This window comes from Clytia hemisphaerica, unplaced genomic scaffold (genome assembly GCF_902728285.1).
Source record: "Clytia hemisphaerica strain Z4C2 unplaced genomic scaffold, Clytia hemisphaerica genome assembly, whole genome shotgun sequence".
NCBI classification, from domain to species: Eukaryota; Metazoa; Cnidaria; class Hydrozoa; order Leptothecata; family Clytiidae; genus Clytia; species Clytia hemisphaerica.
In genome coordinates, this window is record NW_027103551.1 from 1163730 (window position 1) to 1188555 (window position 24826).

Consider the following 24826-nt stretch of genomic DNA (forward strand, 5'->3'; position numbering starts at 1 on the left):
ACACCTGAAAATGTAAAGAAAAAAATCAAGACTCATAACTTTTCGAGCAACAAATTTGGTAGAAAAATCACTTCTAGTACATTAGTTACAGAGGCTAGTGTAAACCCCATACAATCAAAAAGATTCGCAGATTTTGTAGATTCGGGGTGTCCTTGACGGAAATAATTTGAAAAGATCTCTCCGTGAAATATTTTTGAATAATATTGTTAACGCCCAAATACAACTTTAAAATGTTTGTCATGAAAAACCAAAGAACAATTTACCTTTCCATTTTTGCCCTTTGTCAGTTGAGAAATAACAATTGGATTTCTTGCCCCTAAAATAAAAAGAATCAAAAATTAAAATTCGTCAATAAACAAAAATAGAAACAGACGGATAGACGATTTCCAGCTGGCACACAACATTGTTTCAACGTTTATCTAACGTTATATGGACGTTGTGAATGTTAGAAAAACGTCGAAACAACGTTGTGTGCCAGCTGGGTTGATAGACAAGTGTTCTAATAAGTCAGCAGCACAAACCAGGGATTCCCAGTTCGAATCCCCGCTTCTTCCAATACTCTCATTCAGACACCCCTGTGTCACGGACCCTCTGGGACCCTAGCCCGTGCTCAGTCGAAAAATACTCTACAATTTCAGTTGCACTGGAAAATTGACTTTGATTTCACCATCTCCATTCGAAATTCAATTTTAAGAATTGCACTCAAAAACCATCCCTACTGGATATTTTAAAGTTTGGAACAATAGAATTTCTATCCCCATAGAGTTTTTGACATACCTTATCGGGGAAAATTTTCGTCGAGGAAAATATTCGTCACTTGTCCAAAATTTCGTCACTTTTCCCTGACGAAGTTTTCCCCGATAAGGTAATCCCCCGCTCTGGAAAAAAGTTCCTATCCACCATGGCTGTGAGGCAGGGGTGTATTCAGTTTCGTAAATACCCGAGAAAGCTGGCAGTGGATTGCCTGAAAATAATCGAAAGACTGTCTAATAGTCTTAGATTAGTGGGTTATCCATGTAAAATAATAATTTTCTCCATCTCTTAGAAGCTTACAAGTCAGCAGTCGGTTCACAGAGTAGAATTGTTGACCCCAGTTCGGTGTCCAATTGAAGGATCGATTTCATACCAATCTTCTCCATTACTTCATCAGTATAACCTACAAAAACAAAAACAGTTTTCGCGAGAATCATTGACCAAACCAACGTAGATGTAACGTTCTCCCAATATTCATTTAACGTTAAAGACGTAAATGAATGTTATTAGGTAGACGTTGTTTAGAATTAGTGTGCCAAATGGGTAATCCCTCAAACTATCTCTTCTTTCAATTTCATTTCATAAAATCTCCGCCCGATCCAATACTGGATTACGCCCTTTTCTCAGTCATTGCTCAAAGCCTCTTTCGCCAATTCGCGCTGATAAAGATGGACGCAGAGTAAGTAGAATACTTAAAATTCCAAACATTCCTTTATGAATCCAAAATCATCTAAGCTTAGCAGATTAACTACCTTCATTACATTCAGTGACTATGAAGGGTAGTGTTGCCCCAATATATTGAAGGCATTATTTTACTCGATAAAGTTTAAAAAAAAATCAAAAATCCTTTATTTCATTCAGTGATTATAAAGGGTAAAATAATGTTTCAAAATCTCTTTCCTAGAAATGGTAATGGAGATAACGTCCCTGCAGCTCCTCAGGAACCTATAGAAGAACATGCTGATGAGGTCCAGCCCATCAACGAACAACCTCCAGCCCCTACTGACAGATTTGAACTCGATCCAGAGGCGGCTGAAGAGAAATGGGAACTCCCAAACAATCTTTTAGAATACATCCACAAATATATCAAACTGCATGTAGCTGATAAAGATATCAAAGACAGCATTGTTTGGGAAAATCCTGTACCAACAAATCTAAAACAGGTACCTGATCTTGACAGCTACATCCGCACGATACTGTCAAATAATAACAAATCAATAACTCTTAAATCAGAAAAGACATTAAAGACAATTCAAGATAAAATGTTTTTGGTCTTTGGACCACTTTTGAAAATTTGGGACGCAGTTGACCAGGAAAAAAGCCGAAATCCTGAGGATGAATCAACCGTCCACCTCTCGCATCTTCTTGACCAAACAATACTTTTGCTGTCTCAGATCCAAAACTCATGCAACTATCACAGGAGAGAGAATATTTTGTCAACACTGATTGACTCCTCATCAAGAGTAAAAGACATCTTAAAGAACCAAAGTCAAGAGCTTAACAAGGCTGATAACAAGCATTTATTTGGAGAAGAATTCGAAACCAAATTGATTAAAGACACCAAAGCTATCAAAAAGTCAGAATCTGTATTTACTGGAGTGAAAGCATCATCATCTACGTCAACTAGACCCAGATTCCCTGCAATTGGTTCAAAAAGGCCCTTTCCAGGAGGCTCTTTTCCAGCAAGCCGTGGAAGAGGGCATTCAAGACCAGGCTTCTCATTCAGAGGTAAGAAAATTTCCTATCTTAAACCAAAAAATATCAACTTGTTTTGTACCTCCAAAACCGAGTCCCATTCCTCCACTAAGACAGGTCCAGGAAGAACAAGACCTTTCTTGTGTGCACCCTCTAGTAAAATCACTGTTTCCTCAGAAACTAGTCAAAAACCTGCCAAAGGCAGGTCGAACGAAGTTTTATTTGAAAAATTGGGAAAAACTAACACAAGATCCAGAGATACTGAGAACAGTTCAAGGATATCAAATACCCTTTGTTTCAACTCCAAGGCAAAATCAAATTCCCAAATCTCCAAACATGTCAAAAGAGGAGATATCACTAGTGGATCAGGAGATAGAGCAAATGTTGGAAAAGAATGCTATAGAAACAATTCATTTTCAAAACCAAAATCAATTCTAAGTTCTTTCTAAGTTCTCTGTTCCTGGTTTCCAAAAAGGATGGAGGGAACAGACCAGTGATAAATCTGAAGTCCCTAAACAAACACATTCCTTACCTTCATTTCAAGATGGAAAGCTTGTCCTTACTCAAAGAACTTCTAAAAAAGGGGGACTTCATGGTCAAGATAGACCTTTCGGACGCCTATTTCTCAATCCCGATAAGTCAAGAATCCAGGAAGTATGTGAGATTCAAGTGGAAACAAAAAATTTACCAATTTCTTTGCCTGTGCTTCGGCCTTGCTCCAGCACCCAGAGTCTTTACAAAAGTGATGAAAGTTCCTATAGCCCTATTGAGAAGGTTGAATGTCCGCCTAATAGTTTACTTGGACGACATTTTAATCCTGGCGTCTTCCCTTCAAGAGATAAGAATGGCCCGGGACACTTTGATGTTTTTACTTCAACATCTGGGATTCAGAATCAACATGAAGAAGTCAGTTCTAGAACCAGTTCATCAGATTCAATTTTTGGGGGTGGAAGTGGACTCGTTGAATTTAAAATTGAGCCTGCCACCAGAGAGAATGGAAAAGATAATTTCCCAGTGTCAGAATATGCTGGAATCTTCTCAGGTATCGATAAGGGATCTCACAAAACTTCTTGGTCTCTTGTCCTCAGCAGCAGTAGCAGTTCTCCCTGCACCTCTTCAGTACAGGGCTATTCAAAGCCAACAGATAAAAGAGCTGTCGAGACACAAAAATTTCGACTCAATGATTTCCTTATCAGAAGAGGTGAAGGAAGAACTGAACTGGTGGTGTCAAAACCTTCAATTGACAAACGGACGTTCTCTAGTGTTACCTCCTCCTCAACTTTCGATATCTTCAGATGCATCCAAGGAAGGATGGGGTGCATACTGCAAGGGGAAGGAAACAGGGGGTCAATGGTCAGCACCAGAACAGGATCTTCATATCAATGTACTAGAGTTGAAAGCTGCAAAACTAGCAATACTAGCATTCCACAGGCTTTTTCCACAAACATTGTCCATTCACATTCAGATGGACAATATAGCAGCCCTTACATATTTGAAGAAAATGGGAGGAACCCACAGCAAACTGTTAACAGACCTAAGCAAGGAGATCTGGAAATACCTTTTAGAGCATCAGATCACGATTACTGTAGAGTATCTTCCAGGGCGCCTGAATGTGGAAGCAGACCGCCAATCACGATCAGTGAAAGACTCAAGCGAATGGAAACTAAAAACTCAGATATTTCGAGAACTTTGCAAAGCAAGGGGGACACCGTGTACAGACCTTTTTGCCTCAAGACTAACCCACCAAGTACCTCTTTATTATTCTTGGAAAATAGATCCCTACAGCAAGGGACAGGATGCATTTCAGACTCAGTGGACTCACATAAGGGGGTATGCGTTCCCACCATTTTGTCTAATAGGGAAGGTTCTTTGGAAGGTGTCAGCCGAAAAGGCAACAATCTTGTTAATAACACCAGCCTGGCAGACTCAAAGCTGGTATCCACAACTTCTTCAATTGTCCATTCAAAACCCTATTCTTATCCCAAACCAATGGGACCTTTTGATGAACCCTCAAAACATAATACACCCTCTAATACAGAACCAAAGCCTCCATCTGGTGGCTTGGACAGTTTCAGGGAGAGAATCCAAGCAGAGGGATTATCGAAGAAAGCTGCAGAGCTCATCACTGCCTCAAGAAGACCAGGGACACGATCTCATTACAAATCGGCCTGGGGTAAGTGGGATAGCTGGTGTGGTACAAAACAAGTTGATCCCTTTCGATGCTCTCTAAATTTCATCATAGAGTTCTTAACTGATTCTTTTCAGAGTGGCCTTGAACATAGTACAATTGCTGGTTACAGGTCCGCAATATCTGCTTACCATCAACCTATTGATGGTTTACCAGTTGGAAAACATCCCTTGGTTTCTTCTCTTCTCAAGGGTGTTCATAATGAAAGGTTTCCTCAACCGAAATACAATTTTATTTGGGATGTAGATGTAGTAGTTAGATATTTAACCTCTATTGATTCAAAAAACAGCCAGTGACAAATTATTAACCTTCAAATTAACAATGCTCCTTTCGTTAACCTCAACAGCCAGAGCGCATGAAATAACTTTCCTTGACACAGCATTTTTGGTCAAGCATCACTCAAAATATATTTTTTCATTTGGCAAACCAACTAAGGTTGACAGACCAGGAAAAGTCAGACCTCCAATTGAATATTTTCCTTTTAAGGACGATGAAAATCTGTGTGTTTGTAAAAACATTGATTTGTATTTAGAAAGAACAAAAACTTGGAGAGAGGGGAAAGGTCAATTGTTATTGAGCTATGTGAACCCCCATAAACCAGTAGTTTCTTCTACCGTCTCTGGATGGGTGTTAAAAACCATATTTTTGGCAGGGATAGATACTTCAACCTTTAAGGGACATTCTACTAGGTCGGCTTCAACTTCAAAAGCTTATGCTCAAGGTGTTCCAATGAAAGAAATTCTAAAAAGAGCACACTGGTCAACTTCAACCACTTTTGAAAAGCGATACAAAAAAGATTTAGTTGAGGAAAATGATTTTACATCAGCACTTTTCTCTAATAAATAGTACGCTTTAAACAGAGGCTTTGAGCAATGACTTGCAGACTGAAGGCGAGAAAAGGGCGTAATCCAGTATTGGATCGGGCGGAGATTTTATGAAATGAAATTGAGGATTGTGCAAGGGCCCGAAGGGCCCGCAGTGCAATCCCGATTTTATGAATAAAATCGAAGCCAACGATCTAATACTGCCCGCCCACCTTATTCCCCTTCATCAGCCTAATATAACAGTATATTATTTTATTTTGTTCTCAATTTCAGGTCGTGGCAATTTCCGCGGACGTGGACGAGGTCGTGGCAATTAGTTTGCCATGTCTTGGTGTTTTTCTTCATTAGTTTTACTCAGAAAATATATGTATCTGAACCAAAAATAATCAAAATTGTGTCAAATTTATTTCTCACCCCGAATTGGCTAATCTTAAAAATAAAAGTCTTTGACTTGTTAATTTTTACATAATTTCGCAATGACATTTCAGACTTTCAGCGTGAAAAGGGCGTAATCCAGTATTAGATCGTTGGCTTCGATTTTATTCATAAAATCGGGATTGCACTGCGGGCCCTTCGGGCCCTTGCACAATCCTCAATCTTTGTCATTCCTATCTGGATACCCTGTCAATAAAAGATATTTTTTAAGTCATCCAGCTGACACACAACGTTGTTTCATCGTTCATCTAATGTTCACAACGTCCATATAACGTTAGATGAACGTTGAAACAACGTTGTGTGCTAGCTGGGTAGTAACGAATTAGCGTTTGTTTAAAAATCTTACCTTGAATCAATTTGAATTTGTTTTGCGCACCCGTATATTCATCGAAGATGCTCAATGTACCCCTCAATACAACATACCCAGTGGCTGGTTGATATTCAAGAACGTTTGAAAAATCTTTTTGGAGAACTCGAAAGTTATCATGCTGGAAATATACTGGGTGGTTTGCACCAAATTTAACTTGGCCGTCTTGAGGTGAAACTAATCTGCCTTCTTGAGTCAAAATATAATTTTCACGGCATTTCGATTTAGCAATGACTCCACCATTGGGTCCATTTTGTAGACATCTACCGTCGTGTTTCGATTTGATTCTCATGCCAGGTTCTAAAACACAAAGAATCATAATAGTCCCGCTGCTGAGGTCGAAAATTGTTTCGTTTCGTGATACATCTCTTAGATCTAACTTTTTTTGGTGGAAACTCGCGAATTAGTATGTGTAGATTACAAAATCGAAAAGTTTCCGCGATTTTCTATTGCAAGTGTCGAGAAAATCGACTTAAAAGTTGACTGTTATCGAGTTAATCGATTTTAATCGATTTTCATGAACTTAACAGTTTCTAGGTCATGAGTTTTCACTTTTATGATGCATTTTGCTTGTAAATACTAAAAGCCATCAAAATATTACACTAATAATTAACTCAAGCGATGAAAATGTAGGAAAAACGGCTAAAATCGATAAAATCATCGATAAAACATCGAATGTCAACTGAAAAACTCCGAATGAGTCTGTAGACTTCAAAAATTGTCTGATTTGGCTGAAATTTTGCACACTTGGCCCTTGGGGGAATATCTGCAGATCTAAGTTTTCAATTTTTGAAAATTTTGATTTTTGGGGTCTGGGGACAAGCTTTTCGTCAAAACGAGGCTGAAACTTAGGGGCGGCCTGCAGACCTTAACAATGGTCAGATTTTGCTGAAACGTTGCACACTTGGCCCATGGGTGAATATCTACAGATATAATTTGTCATTTTTTGAAAGTTTGGATTTTTGGGGTCTGGGGACGAGTTCTTCGTCAAAACGAGGCTGAAACTTTAGGGCACACTGTAGACTTAAAAAATGGTCTGATTTGACTGAAATTTCGCATATTTGCTGCGTTAGTGAATATCTAAACATCCAGTTTTTTAAAAATATTTATATTTGGGGTCCGGAGACGAGTTTCTTGTGAAAACGAGGCTTTGCGTGGGCAGCCTGTAGACTGGACAGGGTTAAATGGATGAAATTTTGCAAACTTTTCCATACTGATTTTCCAACAGTATTTCAACAGTATTCCAACCATTTTTTAAGTCTACAGTGTGCCTTAAAGTTTCAGCCTCGTTTTGACGAAGAACTCGTCCCCAGACCCCAAAAATCCAAACTTTCAAAAAATGACAAATTATATCTGCAGATATTTACCCAAGGGCCAAGTGTGCAAAATTTAAGCCAAATCAGACAATTTTTGAAGTCTACAGACTCATTCGGAGTTTTTCAGTTGACATTCGATGTTTTATCGATGATTTTATCGATTTTAGCCGTTTTTTCTACATTTTCATCGCTTGAATTAATTATTAGTGTAATATTTTGATGGCTTTTAGTATTTACAAGCAAAATGCATCATAAAAGTGAAAACTCATGACCTAGAAACTGTTAAGTTCATGAAAATCGATTAAAATCGATTAACTCGATAAAAGTCAACTTTTAAGTCGATTTTCTCGACACTTGCACTAGAAAATCGCGGAAACTTTTCGATTTTGTAATCTACACATACTAATTCGCGAGTTTCCACCAAAAAAAGTTAGATCTAAGAGATGTATCACGAAAATCGCTTTCTAGCCACTTTTTTCGATCTCAGCAGCGGGACTATAAAACTAAGGTCTGGTTTAGACGGCTGGTTCCAACTTGCCTTTTTTGTCTAAAAGTTTTCGACTTGTTTTAGCCCCAATGAGGCAGCAAGCGGGGATAAAAAATCAATTTAATCAGAAAACCGACTTTTGCAAACCTTTGGGCGACCCTTTTGCGAAATAAACACGATAAAAAATAGCAGAAATAGCAGAACGCATACGAATAAGAAGTGAAGGAAATGCTATGTAAAGCATAGCGAACAGTGATAAAGCGAGACTAAAAATCAAGGACTCAAAATTATACAGGACAAATGAAACTCTGCTTAGAAATTAAAAAAAAAACAGCCGCAGCTCTTACGCTCCCGAGCATTTGGTCTAATGAGTCAGGTACTGAAATTTTAAAACCCAGTAGACTAGCAAGAATGAACAAACCACGGCTGGTGTACCGAGAAAACATCCCAGATATCTTATATAAAACGCTAGAACTTTTCCTTCTCTATTTGAAGCAAAATAATTCACCATCTTAGATGAAGTAACGTCACAATTTAGCCTGCGTGATCCTTGCAAAGTTTGAAGTCATTGCAGTGTGAGAAAAAGTTTAGATCAGTGAAAACCAAGGTTTCTACGGTGACCTACTGTGACCTACCTTAAGCAAAGATAAACAGATTTTTTGCTTCGCATGCCGTGTTTGGGAAGAACAGAGTCGCTATCTAGTGTTTTATATAAGATATCTGTGGAAAACATAGGCTGATGGTATACACTGACCGATTTTTTCTCCTTATAGTACAAGCTGTTCTATAGAGGTCTGTGATTCAGAATAGGAGAATGAACACAGTGGAGTCTCTTCAACTCGAACCTCTATAACTCGAATATCTCCTTAACTCGAATAAGTTTTCAGTTGACAATGCCTTATAAATCGAAATTCATTAAATCGAACAAATCTATGCTCCCCGTGGGTTCGAGGTTATGGTGCTCCACTGTATTTGCAATTACCTTTCCAACCATAATTTCCATTAGTTTGTGAAATGACATTGACAGCAGTTCGGTTCACTTGGAAGATCTGTTTACCATAAGTATCACAACATCCAATCGACTCTTGGTAGTAATGGAAGTTGCTTTGACCATTACTTGTTAAACGTTTGTTAGCAATATCCATCGTCATTTGTGGTAAAAATGATGTACCAAAAACAGCATCAAGCTAATAGTAAAAGCGATGTGAAAAAATATAGTTGACGCTCTTTTGTTCGATTTTAACCCTATTTGGGCCGGTTAAAACAACGTTGTGTGCCAGCTGGGTAGTGGTACACTTACTTTAAACTTTGCTGCATTCTGGTTACTGTATTTCTCAAAGAGCATAGCGCCAGGACGAGGTAGAACAACATTGGTTATGGAGTCTGTTTGGAAATTGGAATCGAAATACACTTTCAATTCAATATTTGTTCCGTAACCTAAGTACGCCGTGCTGAACAGCAAATCCTCAGTTATTCTAGAACGAAAAAGAGAGGTAAATCACTCGATATTACTGTACCATACGATACTTTATAACCTTTTTTTTTTATTTTTCTTTTTTTTTTAAACCGCCCAAAAACATTCCTCCCCTATCTGATGATTTTTGATTTTTTATAATTGAGAATTCGCTTGATAAATAATCACCAAAAAAAGTTTCTTATCATCAGCCCTGGAAATTCCCTTAAAACCAGCAGAAAAAAAGTTGACTTTTTAACCCCCCCCCTTACGTCACATTACATTACACCGCGCTAAAGAGTTTGAGTTATGTGGCCCGGCAAGGCAACATTCAACGTGTTTGAACGCATGAAAGGGCTCTTTTCGTTGCATGAATGTGTTAAAAAAAATGCGTAAATGTGAACGTTCTTTTTTCTGTGATTGCGTGAATCATCTATTTTCCTCTATTTCGTATAAATTTCCCCGATTTTCATAGGAATCAAATTTGTGTAAAACGCCGGGGGGTAACTAGGTGGTTTGCGAGAGGAAGGGAATGTCTGAGCCAAAGTTTTGAAAAGAATTAAAGTCCATTTGAGTCCAAATTTTAAGGATTTATGACCCTTTGAGGGAATTGATTATTGATTTTCGTAATTTTTGGTACACTTAAAGAGACTTAATTGTTTTGTAATGGTTTTTGTTACCCTTTGAGTGACTTTCGAGAGTGTGAAAATATCCAAAGGTAGATAGTCTAGCAAGCTAGACGACTAATTTAGACATAGTAGAAATAAAGCAAAAGGTAAAGGAGGGAACAATTTTAGTTTATACAAACTAAATCCCGTAATAATAATCGTATTATCATATAACGCCTATACTACTGTATTGCACGCATTATAAACGGCTCCAGTCTAAAAGGTAGAGGGAACATGCCCGGCACCCATTGGGCTTTTCCAGAAGAAAAGAATTTACCCCACTGTTGAGGATATTGATTTTTCGAAGAATCGAACCCCCTGGATATCCTACTTTATTAGTAAAGACATCCACTCTTAAAGACATCCACTCTTAAAAGTATGCTCAACTCCCTGGATATCCTCTCTTATAAAGATGCTTACTGGATATCGTATTTTTTACTTGAAAAAACACTTTACCCCCTGGATATCCGCTCCCTTGTAGATATCTAACCCCCTGGATATCCACTTTTGAAAACGTTAATCCCCTGGATATCCGATATCCTCAACAGGGGTTCACGGACTATTTCTGGAAAAGCCCATTTTGTTTAAGTACTACCTCCTCCGGGGTGAAATGTAAAAAAAATAGCTTGAATACGTGACATTATACCTTCCAGGAAAGAAAACGTTTGGCATGTCACTGATCTTTGAAATTGACATATGAACAGTGTTGGTTTTGGAAAGAACTTCTTGATGCACAAATAACGTTTCAATATTGTCTTCATCTCTCTTGAAACTCCAAACATGCGATAAGGTCACTTTATCTGAAGGTGATGGTAACATCTACAGAGTAATAAAAATGTTTATTTATATTAATGATCGAGACACAGAACAAAAGAGTCATTAGAAGAACCCCATATAAACTGACATTAAAATAAACAAAGAAGATAAACCAAGAAAAACAAAGAGATTGTTGCACGTTTGCTCGAGATCTCTAGTGCATAACTAGGAGTGCATGTGCAAAATTTGAGGTTTTCAGGACAGTTTTTTAACCTCAAGTGCATAGTTCAGCTATTATTCCTTAAGTGCAGCTAATTGTAGCATTCTTTTGCCTTTTTATTGGGCAAATTTCCGAGGTATAGGTGCACCTTGTTCGAACCAAAATTTATCAGGTGCGTTCTTCCAGTACTTGGAACTTGGTATTTTCGAATTTTTTTCCTCGAGTGCAGCCTTGTCATACTCTGCAAACTGGGCCTCTACCAACTTCTTCTTCATTTAAAGGGCTAAATAGGCTACACAATATATTGGTGAGCAATATTCGACAATATAGTTTTCGGACCGTAACGTACGGAGTAAACAACAGGTGCTCTATTATAAAAAGGAATTTTCATTTTGTAAACAATCCCCCTATATTGTTGGAATATTGCAAATCTAGCTGACAATATATTGCGGACACCTTTACAATATATTGCCAGCATTCACCAATATATTGTGTAGTGTATGTAGCCCTTAAAAAAACGTCAATTACGTTTTGAATTCTCAAAAAATGGCACCACAACTCACTGTTGTAGTAAATGCACCGAAAGCGCTGGATCTACTTTTCCTTAAATACTTGAATAATGTAGCGCTTTTTCTCACGTTAGGTAAAGCTTTTACCCTGCAATAACTTCTTTGCGGGTACCACTTTCAAAAAGGACTCTGATCAAAGATGGCGGATACATGCTTTTTTCATGCATTAGAACCAGTAAATTTTGGCCCAGGCTTTATTAATTTAATGATATTTTCAGTCAAGCGTTCTTACGATGTTCTTAATACACTTAGTTTCTTTCTTAGAATGGGTTTAGAATCTGCTAAAATCTGTTAAAATCAGTACTTTGAGGATTGTTCTTAATTTATTTTAAGTTTGGGCCAATTTTCAACCTCGTGTTTTATAAATTGTTCCTATAGAACAAACCATGGGTATACCCAGCTGGCGCACAACGTTGTTTCAACGTTCATCTAACGTTATATGGACGTTGTTGTGAACGTTAGATAAACGTTGAAACAACGTTGTGTGCCAGCTGGGTAGCTTTGCCAGTGAAGCAAGTGGCCAAACCTTAATGTTAGTGTCCATATACAATTCAGCATTTGATCTTGAGGTGTATTCCAGATTTCCTTCGCGTGCTACATGATGCGTGAAAGCATATTTGTTCCCTATTGCCGTAGACGTTGGTTCAGTAAAAGCTCCTGTACCATCAACAAGTGTGTTGGCTGTGATGACCAATTCTGATAGTAAAGAGAGATATATAAAAAAACCAATTGACTATCGTGCTGTTTTGAAATGGCACTAATAGTTGAATGTACCTTATCGGGGAAAACTTCGTCGGGGGAAATTTTAGTCGGGGAAAAGTATTCGTCACTTGCTGGTAGTTGGTAAACGCATTAAGGCCAGGGAAAATTTTCGTCTGGGAAAAATATTCGTCACTTGGCCAAAATTTCGTCACTTTTCCCCGACGAATTTTTCCCCGATAAGGTACCCCAAATTCTAAATTTGGATACTGTTGTTTTTCTTGGTTGTTACGTGTCAATTTTGTCAGCCAAATTCTTCAAAACTTGTAAATTTCAATTTCAAACAAAAATAGCTCAAATAAAACGATAAAAAATGTTCCAGTATTTTGTGCTATCCTCCAAACCGTGGTTTTTAGTCGGATAGCGTAGAATCGGCTTATATCTTTGACCAGGGCCGGAGATCTTCTAACCGATCTATTTAGGCTACGATGCGCAAAGCCATATGGATTCAATCCCCGACCGGGTCATACCAACGGCTTCGTAATTAGTACAAAAATGGTACTTGATACCTCTCTACTTAATGCTCAGCAATTAAGACAGGAATCAAGGGTAAGTGGAGCAACCGGAGGAGAGGAAAGCGTGCCCCCCCCTTGGATAGATCGCTACTGCGGCTCGAAGACTTACTTTACCCAGCTAGCATACGCTGTATCAACATTCATCTAACGTTATATGGACGTCGTGAACGTTAGATAAACGTTGAAACAACGTTGTGTGCCAGCTGGGTACTATACTAAATCATTGTTTACCTGGTATATCAATGGTATCATTAGTTGCAAAGACATCAACACGTGCTCGATAACTTGGTGATAATGTCATATCATCTATTCGGAATTTCGGGAAAATCTTTGTAGCCACTAAATTGGCAACATCCACTGTAGGATACGTGTCTCGATAAAGACCAGAACCTTTGAAGAATCATAAAAAATACGAGAAAATTATAAGCATTAATACTGTATAAAACAAGTACAAAAAAAGATGCAAAAAAATACTAAAGGCTTGGGGACACGAGAAGTTCTTTCCGCGTTGGTGCAATGCAACATGCTCCATCCCACCAACACATTAAAAAAGTGTGTGTCTCATGGTTTCTTTTTTGTTTTATGGGACAAAAAGTGAAGGAAAAAAACTTCTCGTGTCCCCAAGCCTTAAATTTTGAAAATAGACTTTTAAACCGGTTAATTTGTTGACCATGTAACCTACAGACGTTAAAGTTACAATTAGAAGCCTTCGGTTGTTCTTAACTTTTTGAGCCTAAAAAAGTTCTTAACATTTTCTTGTTTAGTTTTAACATTTTGTGGATTTTTTTGTCAATTTTTCTAAGAAAATGGGGTTAAAGGGACATAACAGTACTTGCAAAATTTGTAAACAAACTGTATGCAGCGGATACAAAATCAAAACAAATATCACATGTCAAAATAAAATATCAAACCAGAGATTTGGGAAAAGAGGATAAGAATTGCGCTATTCAGCTATAGAAATATAGGCTAGGGAGCCTTTTGTTCTATTGAAATATCTGCGCCCGATCGATTGTTTTAGTTCTGAACCAATCGGAGCGCTTGATTATACTATGCGCACAAGACTAGAAGTACAAACAAAAAATGGCAGCCGTGGTTGATATCGAAAGTGAAATAAAAATATTTCAATATTGGGTATTTTGGTATTTTTTTATAAGCATTTTTTATTTTGGACAGGGCGGATACAGTGTTAGTCGAGCCAAAAACTTTCAGTTTTAGCCAAAATACTTTCCTCAAGGATGCTCGAACCGATGTCACATATTATTTTGTAGAAGTAGAAATAACTACTAGTAAAGAATTTAAAATTTATTGCATTCAAACACAAAAAGAAGCTGGTAAAACGAATAGTTTTTCATTACTTCTCGGGCTAAAGTGTTTTGACAATCATATAAACATAAAAAGAGCTAGCTTGGTTGAATATTAAAACAATGAAGGAGAAGGGAAGGAAAATAAACAGGACTGAAACAATAGCAATTCATGATATCGATGACAAGAAATCAAAAATATCATGAATTTTTTTGTAAGAACTTTTTGAAGTTTACACAACAAAGCGAAAAATCATAGCAATATAATACAAAACAGTAGTACAGAAAAGAATACATTAACAAAAATTATACAAAAATGTTTATTTGGTCGCGTGTTGTAATAACAAAAAATAATAATAAACTGGTTAAATTTCTGGACCAATTTGATTCTAATTGTCAATTTTATTTGTCTTATTGCTTCCAAAAAGTTACTTAAATAATTGCAAGAAAATTAATTACAATCAAAAAACTTTGACTTGATTTTTCCTCACTAAAAGCACTTTGGAAAATAAACATATATATATTGTGAAACACTCTTGGATTTAGCTTAGGGGGGCTCACCGATTCCAATAGAGGTATGACTCAAAGATAAAAAGCAATTTACCCTTTCAAATGAAATTTTAGAGAAAAAGAGCATAAATATAACCAGACTGAAGATGAATAATTATATAATGTGATGCATAAAAATAGTTCAGTTCATATCTTGTAATTGTAGCCTACCCGCATTCTGGTGTCTTGTTTGCGACTATTTGCGTAATCAAGCAGGAAATCCTGGTAAAACAGGGATAAAAAGCCCTCAATCCAATTGCAAACAAACCAAAACATCATCAATGTCATCAGAAAAAAGAAATTATTTGTACATAATGCAGCATGTTTTGGTATCGAAATTCAGTTGCCATTAAAAAATAAATTTCATATACTTACATACATTATATACACATAAGAACTCATTTCCATTGGCAATTACAGCCATTACATATCAAAATTAAATCAAGATGTACTTTCCAGAGAGGATTTATATGATACAAATTGATATTCAGTTTACAGGGAAAAATTTAAATCCAAAAACATCCAAGATTGTTAGGTACACATAATGCACATAATCAATTTGATAGAATTATTCCATTGTTGTTTCCATTGAGTTAAATATGGTTTCCACTCACCCATCTTATTAGCAGAATTTGTTGGTGTTTACAAAGATATTGAGCCTTGTACGTGACAAATTCAGACAAATTTTAAGCCAATTCTCATTGTATACCAACCACGTGGTACAAGGTACAAAATAATTCATGGATCTAGGTTATTGGGGAGTAATGATGGTAACTAACCTGAAAGTATATAATAATGAAAATGGGAATTAGGATCTTTTGCAGCAAGCTATCATAAACAAATACAGAACACAAACAACAAATCACCGACCACTGAAAAAAACCGGTGAAATAAATCTTATATAACTGGCCAATCTATTAATCGGTCAGAGCCAATCTATTAACCGGTCAGAGCAAATCTACTAACCGGTCAGAGCCAAACCGGTCAGAGTCATAGTTTTATAAATTACATATAAAACTATGACTCTGACCGGTTTGGCTCTGACCTGTTGGTAGATTTGCTCTGACCGGTTAGTAGATTGTCTCTGACCGGTTAATAGATTGGCTCTGACCGGTTAATAGATTGTCCAGTTATATAAGATTTATTTCATATTTACATAAGTAAAAATATTAGAACTTTGATTGCAATTTTCTGTTACATACAGTACAAAAACTTGAAATTTCAACCCCAAAAAAATGTTTTTCCTCAGTAGAAGCTAAAAAGACATCAAGGATAATTTAGCGTACTTACCAAATCTAAAATCCATTGCCAGCAAGCAAGTTTTGCTAGGAAAAACATTTTTTTCATCTAAAAACTAGGAAAAAAATACAACATTTTTTAGACGAGTTTGCCCATCTTCAATCAAAATGCTAAGAAAGTTTGAGGATATGTGCCATGTAAAACTAAGCTATAGGTTGTCACTTAATCAACCTTACTGCTACCCATAAAAATTATGTTTGCAACACAAAAAAATTAATTTTATTCAACTTAACAAACAAAAAATACACTTTTTCATATAATTTTTCAGCTATCTTTGAAGGATGTGCCAAAAAGATCTAGAAGGTGCCAATAAAAACCAAAGCTAGGCTAGTCACCTACAACCTTTTTCCAACCCAAACCACTTTATTTTGACTCTGAAAGACTTTCCAGTAAGGCAAACTAGCTAAAAATAAAAAGGTCCCATTTCACATAAAATTTTAGCATGCCTGCTTCCGCCATCTTTTTCTCAAAAAATAAAGCATGCAATAGCAGATTTTTTTGTCAGTGGAAACCCCAAAAGATCGTTATTTGCTTTTTAGTTGTTTATATAAGTAGGAAACCCCTCCAAAGGAGTAAATTCAGACAGTTTTTCTTGAACTGTTATAATACTGCACATAACGCCATTTTTTTCACAGTACCTTCTTGGCCAAGTTGTTCCCTAGCCTAGCGACATCAGACGACGCCGAATTCAATGATCAACAATGAGAAAACAGCGAGCGGCAGCGGCGATTCTTATCCTCTTTTCCCAAATCTCTGATCAAACCAAATATGGCTAATTTTGATTGTTCAATTGTTTTACAAGTTTGTTTTGGACACGTGATTTTAATTGTTCTCTTTAATGACACGTGGTTCGCGCAATGTTTACATTTTACTACTTTTATGTCCCTTTAAGGAGTCCGAAAAGTCTTAAAATACTTGTCAATAATTCTTTCCTACAATCATGGTTGAAATGAGAATTCCGGTTATTTTAACGTTTTTCAAGATTTAAAGTTCCGACGAGAAAGTCGATTTTGGGCTATCTCTTTAATTTAATCAAATATTTCAATTTTGGGAGGGGTTGGCAGACTTCCAGGCTATATTCTGAGCCTTATTGGACTATTTTTGAACTTTTGGATCCTCAGATCCTAAGGTCCTAAGTCCTAAGTCTACTGTTAACTATACTCTTCGAACCTACTTTAGAGCACTTACAAATCGATTGTGGTTACAAAACTTCCTGGGGAATTTTCCCTTTTTTCTCAAATATTTGATTGTAAGTTAAAATAATCCTCATTAAAGGTTTTTTTTTAAATAAGAGTGATCTCGTTTGCTTACTCATCAATTTTAATTCACAAGCTTTTTCACATTTGATTGACACGGATGTGGAGCAAAATTGTCAGAAAAAGAGGAAAAGAAAAACATTTTTTTGCTTATAACAATAGGAAGACACTGTCCTGATATGAAATATGTGTCTGATATGAAACGGGAACATATATGTAAAAATAAAGCCTTTAAGTTGTGATGACAACAACAGATGTCTCAGCATAATGTTTCCGTTACCTGAGTCTAAGCAACTTCCAACTGACCATGTTTTATTTTCGCCAACACATGGCGGTGATGTGCACGTGCGTACGCGTGACATCATTGAACGAGGACCATGAACATTGGGAGATTGACAAGCTGACCAGCTACCCCATAAACCCCAACCGTCTGCACCTGGTAAAAGATGAAACAAGATAAAACCCGTTGATTACTAATACATAAAAATATGAAATAAATCTTGTGGGTAGACAATTTTCAAAATTTGGTATTTTACCTCTTTTTGGCTGAAGATTACTACACGCTTTTTTTTTTATAAGAATGGTGTAAATCCACTTCATCATGGATATTTTTAACTTTTTTGGGAAAATTATCCTAAAATATTCTTACAGCATTCTTAGGTTAGGATCCTAATTCAGACTAGATTTAACATTTAGTACATACGTCTCAAAATTACATGATGGTGATATGCTTAGCATATTCTTAATTTTTTGGCCATTTTCATCATGGACATTCTTATAAAGTGTATTCTTATAAAAAAAAAGCGCGTAGTTTTACAGAGTAAAAAAAAGCAAACATCCGCTGAAATTAGCAATCAGGTGTACCTTTTGACGCTTATTTTCGGCACCCCCATAAAAATTGGTCTTTAAGGAGGGGTACAGTTGCTCCCTCCCTTTTGAGAGAAATATAATGGATTCGGTTTAAGTAATCAAAAATACCTGCTCCTGATTGATACCATAGTCATTATAAAAACACTGGTCTGGAAGGCTTTTGTCTCTTTTTATTGTTAAAGGATAGAGCTTACGTACCAAAATCGATTTATTTTGTAAACTTTTTGATCATGTGATTGGAAAATAGACCAATCCCAAGAGGAGACTTTGGTAACGTGATCAAAAAGTATGCAAATCGCAACTTGCCATTTGTTTGTAACAAAAGGAAATTGAACAAAAAGCTAAAACAATAAATTGCCAGACAGGGTTTTTTTTATAATGACTATGTTGATTCTATCTATCCAGACCCTGATCTATCTATGTCTCCTTGGGAAATGAATGAACTTTATAAAGAAAACATTTCTTTATATTCTTGAAAAAAAAATCAATTTATCATTTAAACTTTTTATTTGTTTAACTGTTTTTAACATTTTATTTTTAGGCGGAAGAAACCTATTATATTTTTGAGGAAGCTGATTTTTATGATGAAAAAAAAAAACAAATTCTGTACCGATTGGTGAATCTGTTCCGGGTGTTCCTGATCCTCCACAGCCTCCAGATGACAATAAAAAGGCATATTTTCCAGTCCCAGCCTGTCCTATATTGGAACCTGAATTCATGGTTGCATAGTCACCAATTGGAAACTCTTGTTTGGCATTACAAGCTGGATCTCCAAACCCGATTGGAGTAGAATCAGTCGTAGCTAGTCCATCGTAATCAAGGATGACCCACGTATGTACATAGTCTGTGAGCAGGACGGCTTGGTATTTATACAGACAAGTGGCACAACTATAGCCTGCAACGTTATTATAAGTCATAACAATAGCTTCCTTTGATTTGAAGGGAACTACATCACTGGAAACTTCTGCTTGAATGATAGGAATATCTTGATCCATGTTTGCCAATAAAGCAGCATCTGTGGTTGACCTGTGGAAAATGTTGCCACCACTACTTCTCAAATCTTTGTTGAAAGGGACCAATAAGGCGTAGGCTGTTGTGCCCAGTGAGGCTGTGATACCGGTCACCAAAGTATCAATAGTAATGAAACCATTACTGTTCAGCTGTTTAGTAATTGAAAAATAGAAATAAAAATAAAAGTTGAAAAGAATGTTAACTGGCGTTCACTGCTAATGCAATCATACATGAGATTGCTAAATTTTTTCGGTCTGATATCGTTAAGTGTGGGATATAGGAGCGCTGCAACCAATGGCACCCTGCTTTTTTCTTCTAACTTGGGGTATGTACATCCATTGAAAAAAAAAATATTTGAAAATTTTGAAGTGATGGTACTTAATGGGTTAAGTCTCACGAAACTTGGTAGAGTTAACGATTTCATCGTGTTCCCAGCTGGCACACAACGTTGTTTTAACGTTCATTTAACGCTCACAACGTCCAGGGTGGACTAGAATTCGCGCAAACTGGGGAGGCAATTTTAGAAGATTTTGATTTAGACACCATGAAAATTATATATTTTTAAAAAATAACGTGAACGAAACAAGCACAAAAGTTTTTGGGTATTTTCTCTCTTTCTGGCCGAAAACTGCCATATGTAAGGTGTAAAAGAGCAAAGGGGCGCCGAAATGAGTGATTAGAGGCGTTTTTTTGCATTTTTTGTAGTTCGGCGCCCCTTTGAAAAACCTCCACTGGGGGGCATTTGTCCCCCCCCCCCTGACTCCCCTGCCACCACGCTACTGCAAAATATGGTCATAAAATGCCTTTTTTTATATGCTCATTTTGCATAATTTGTAAGTCAAAACTATTAGAAGGATTTTAATTTGAATTTCTTTATAAAGAGATAATGAAATTCTGAGTATTGATAACTTACGCATATCTGGGTGTGGCCGGTCGTAGTAAACAAAGGAAATTGCGAGGAGACTGGGAAGCACTGAGCTGTGTCATCACCAGATTTAACAACTGAATCACCATTTGATGTTCCAAATGGATAGAACGCTAAAAAAATATGATGAGGCGATACTAGTTTAATTTGTTGTTTTACGGACCAAGCTACCCAAAAAAGAGGGTCGGTTGGTCGGTCGGCGAAAAAATAAAAGTAGAAGTGGAATTTCACCTTTAAAACCTCCTAAAAAGTCAGCAAAAGCTACTATATCTTGACAAAAATGGGAAATAGAAAATAAAGCTCGAATTCATGGATAAAATGAAAAATTGAACATGATATTCTCAGAACCTTGAAAAAACTACCAAAGTTTTGAGTATTTTGCAGTCTGTAAAGCAATGGAAATTACAGGAAAGCAATGAAAACAAAAATGTACTACCAAAATGAATTTTATTTTTTATTTCGACTTTTGGAATTTCAGGGTCGGTCGGGCCCGTAAAACAACTAATCAAATAAGTCTCGCCTAAACTGGATTAAAAATGCTAAAAATGAAGAATATTTCAATAATTGGTGAAAGTTTTTAAAGCAGAGGTTTTTCCCATAGATTTATAAATCCCGAAGTGCTAGATGTAGTACTTTTGTTGAAAAGTGAGCCGTGGTTAGGGAGGAAATCATATCGAGGTCACGTGATATTACAATAAAATAATACAATATTTTTTCCGATATTCAATTTTTTTGCCTGCGATGGCTTAAAGCACGCCATTTAGCCCTTCGGGCTTTATAAATCTATGGTTTTCCACCTTTTATAAGTCTAGATTATGATTAAAATTATTTTTTTAAACAAGAATTGAAAGTTTAAATCTGTAAAAGCAAATCTCAACGCAACCATAGATAGACCAATGGAATTGTATTGATGAAAAATGCCCTTATCTACGTTACTTTAATATGTTAGAATATATAGTACCTTCAGCTTGGTCTTTTGCAAATGTCACAAGTAGAATAAAGAAGAGGTTAAAATCCTAAAAATGGTAAAGAAAAATTTAAATAATTTCATAAAAATAAGAAAATTTTTGCAAACTGTTTCCTTCACTGAACTGTATATACCTTAGATAAAGTTTCCCAATCCCAGCCAAGCAAAATCTTTGATCGTAGATTTTTGGAAAGTGGTACCGTACACAGATATCTGTAAAGCCCGAAGGGCTAGATAGGCAACTTTAAGCTTTCTCCAGCAAAAAAAAGTGAAGATAAAATTGGACTTTTTAAATTTCGTGCCGATGGATAGGATCTAGCATTTTAATTGTTTTCGGAGCGCGAGATCAAAAAAAGTAGGCGGCAAACGCTATTTCACATCTCTCAAACCGGTGAAATTGCATATTTTAGTCACGTGACTCTGGTAGGAAATCCTTCCAAAGATGAGCTTCACTTTTTGACCAAGGCCGCAAATCTAGCCCTTCGGGCTTTACAGATCTGTGGTACCGTAATGGTAGCGCTACTCAATAGCGGTGTAATTGCACCGAGAGCCCATTTTTGGCCATTTTGTGCTATTTTTAGCCTATTTTGGAGGGTTGTAACTTTTGATACAAACAATCTGAAAACATATTGGAAATCAGCGAAGCCCAAGTTTCAGAAAAGTATAAATTCAGAACTTTTGGTCCAGTAGAAAAAATCTGCACTTTTTCATCTTCATTTTCCAAATTTTTGAAAGATTTTAAAGTCTTAAAACAATCCGCTGTAAGATCATTCTTTTTAAACGAGGTATTCCTTCTAATCATATCTTTACAAGAGCAATAAATCAAAATGTGTAGAATGCATTTTTTTGGAACAGATTTAAGATAAATGACGAAATTATTTCGAATGCATGTATATCTTTTTAATCAGCCCGAATATGATCTAAATTCATTTTCCACTAGAACAGAAATAATTACCGGTAATAAAAAAACTCGGTTAGACAAACAAGGGGACGAGTTCGTCATACTCAAAAATAAGAGGTCAATTATCTTACCATAATTACTTATTAGATCAAACTGTCCATAATTAAATCATATCAAGAAATCTTCTGGAACTTTGTCAGATTTTATTTTCACAACACTGTCATCAACTCAAAAAAAATATTTTTTTCAACCGAATATTTTTAACAATCCAATCCATTCGGTCATATTTTTTATCAGGTAACCGCAAAAAGGAAAGAAATGAATCAATTTTAAATGGGTCACGAATTTTAATGAAAAATAAGTTAGTTGGGGAAATGAAGATCTGCATGATCGATTTTCATTAAAAATACACGTTTTTTTATAAAAACATCCAAATTTTTTGAAGCTTTCAGATGTTCTTTTAGACTATTAGTCTAAATTGTTCTTAACATATTCTTATTATGACCATTTTGTGAATATTTTTACCATTCCCCTAAGAAATTGGGTGTTTTTGAGTCCACAAAGCCCAATGTTCTTAACTTGTTCTTAACATTTTCCCCAGCGAAGCCTTATGTTCTTATATAATTTGTTCTCTTATAAAAAGACGGGTATATAAGAAATATGTAAATAGATTTTTATTCTTTTTTTATGAGAATAATTTAAGAATAATGCTGCTGAGTCTGGAAAAGCTGAGTTTTAAGTGGATTACACGTTTTTTTCTCTATAAGAACAGACTATACGAAAACATAAGGCTTCGATGGCCGAAATATTAAGAACAAGTTAAGAACATTTTATATGGTATTGCAGACTCTGAAGCACATGATTTCTTAGAAAAAAATGGGCAAAAATACTAAAAAATGGCAAAAATAAGAACATGTTAAGAACATTTTCAGCTTAAAACTCAAAAAGTTAAGAACGTCCCAAGGCTTCAAATTCAAATTTTTGGGTGTTCTTATGAAAAAAAGGTGTAAATTCATGAAATTAGAAACCTAAAAATAACTTAACCTTTCCGCCCCGAAAGACGTATCTGATACGTTCGCCATACGTTCCGAAAGACGTATCTAATACGTTTTTACATATGTCTCTATATTTGGTCTTGTCTCCTTTGCTGAGGTTCTGTAAAGTACTCAAAATTATCATAATCATAAACTAGAAACCCAAGGCTTTCCAACGATATATAATTATCATATGTTTCAGTCGCATAATTATGCAAATTTATGCCATGCTTTTTCGAAAATTTTTGCCGAGTCCGCGAGAATTCATTTTTTACAAGATGGCGACCCAGAAAACACAGTATAGAACTGCTGAGGAAATCAATCAATTTTTAGATGATTTAAACTCAGATTTTGATGATGATGAAAGCACTGATGAAAGTATTGTATCTGAAAATGGTGAGAGATTGCTTTACTTCCATTTTTTTTTTTGTTTTGAGTGTTTTTGACCCCAGAATTAGGCAAATATTAGACCAGTAGATAGACTGACAAGTAAGTAAATGATATATGGGCAAGAACTGAAGTCTTATCTCTGTTTTTTTTCACAGAAGTCCCTAACAATGAAGTTGTAGATGAAACTATGAGTACTGTAGCAGGCAATTTTGATTCATTTCTCGACGAGCCAATTCCTGAGGAACAGTTAGAGGAGGAAAATCAGATACAGTTTGATGACCGAAATTCAGACAATCACGAGGACCAGTTTGAAGATCAGTTTGAGCAGTTTCAGCTTGATAATGATGAAACAGATAGTGATGGAACCATCTCCCCTTGCGTTCTCCCAAATCGTGCGCGAACTCGTGGGGGTCTAGCTTCAAGAGGTCGGGGATGTCGAACACGCGGCCTGTGTTTTGATGCGCAACGCGAAAGCGCCCAAGCAGCAAGGCGCAGCGCAGTTGCTGATTCTGATCGATCAAGGTCATCTCTATCGTCAAATGGGGAGGTTTCGGAAACAACAGAAGAGGAGATAATCGAATCTGATGGGGATAGATCTAGCACAAACAGTGACGTTGACCTTTGTCAAACAAACTCGACACCAAATGAAAGGGGAAAATCTAAACGAGGAAGAAAGCCAAGACGTGGGAACCGTGGAGTTGGACGTGAGAATCGTGGAGTTAGACGTGGGAACCGTGTAGTTGGACGTGGCAGATCAGCTGGACAAGATATAGAACGAGATGACAATGATGGAGATGCAAATCAATCGCCAGATGGTGGAGACATTGCTGTTGGACATGGTCGTGGAAATGCTCTAGTGCGTGGTAATGGACCGGGACGAGGTCGTGGGAATCGTGGTCGTGGGAATCGTGGTCGTGGGAATCGTGGTCGTGGGAATCGTGGTCGTGGGAATCGTGGTCGTGGGAATCGTGGTCGTGGGAATCGCGGTCGTGGAAATCGCGGTCGTGGAAATCGTGGTCGTGGTAATCGTGGTCGTGGACGCGGGCAAGTAGAAGGCGATCAAGGCGAAGGCGATCAAGGCGAAGGCGATCAAGGCGAAGGCGATCAAGATTATCCAGAGGATCCGTGGACAGAACAAGGACGACAAGAGAAACGGGGTTTTAGATTTACAGGAACTCCTGGTTGTAACAATATACCTGAAGGAGAGTTTGACCCACTCAGTGTATTTAAAATTTTTGTTACCGATGACCTTGTTGAATATATAGCGTATTCAACCAACCAGTATGCTGATATTATTATAAACACACCAGAAATTCAA

At 36.7% G+C, this 24826-nt stretch overlaps 2 protein-coding genes across 2 annotated transcripts; one reads left to right on the forward strand and one right to left on the reverse strand.

Annotated features, from left to right (window-relative positions):
- Positions 1–237: 237 nt before the first annotated feature.
- LOC136800096 (uncharacterized) lies at positions 238–20325 on the reverse strand. The gene is made up of 11 exons (XM_067056707.1): positions 20205–20325; positions 18891–19440; positions 17691–17846; positions 13237–13395; positions 12258–12427; positions 10833–11005; positions 9366–9540; positions 9048–9252; positions 6242–6562; positions 1054–1156; positions 238–316 (listed from the first exon to the last, which is right to left on the reverse strand). Exons 2-11 carry the CDS (start codon positions 19273–19275, stop codon positions 238–240), a joined length of 1926 nt encoding a protein of 641 aa, XP_066912808.1. The 5' UTR covers positions 19276–19440; positions 20205–20325.
- Positions 1609–5841, forward strand: LOC136800195 (uncharacterized). The gene is made up of 2 exons (XM_067056817.1): positions 1609–2481; positions 5734–5841. The coding sequence occupies exons 1-2, from the start codon at positions 1635–1637 to the stop codon at positions 5775–5777; spliced, it is 891 nt and encodes a 296-aa protein (XP_066912918.1). The 5' UTR covers positions 1609–1634; the 3' UTR covers positions 5778–5841.
- Positions 20326–24826: the final 4501 nt, after the last annotated feature.

Coding starts and splice junctions, on each gene's coding strand:
- LOC136800195 (XM_067056817.1), top strand. CDS start 1,635: ATGTTTCAAAATCTCTTTCCTAGAAATGGTAATGGAGATAACGTCCCT. Junction 2,482..5,733: donor ACCAGGCTTCTCATTCAGAG/GTAAGAAAATTT, acceptor TCTCAATTTCAG/GTCGTGGCAATTTCCGCGGA.
- LOC136800096 (XM_067056707.1), bottom strand. CDS start 19,275: ATGGATCAAGATATTCCTATCATTCAAGCAGAAGTTTCCAGTGATGTA. Junction 11,006..12,257: donor ATATGGACACTAACATTAAG/GTTTGGCCACTT, acceptor ATTACTCTGTAG/ATGTTACCATCACCTTCAGA. Junction 9,541..10,832: donor AACGTTTTCTTTCCTGGAAG/GTATAATGTCAC, acceptor TTTTCGTTCTAG/AATAACTGAGGATTTGCTGT.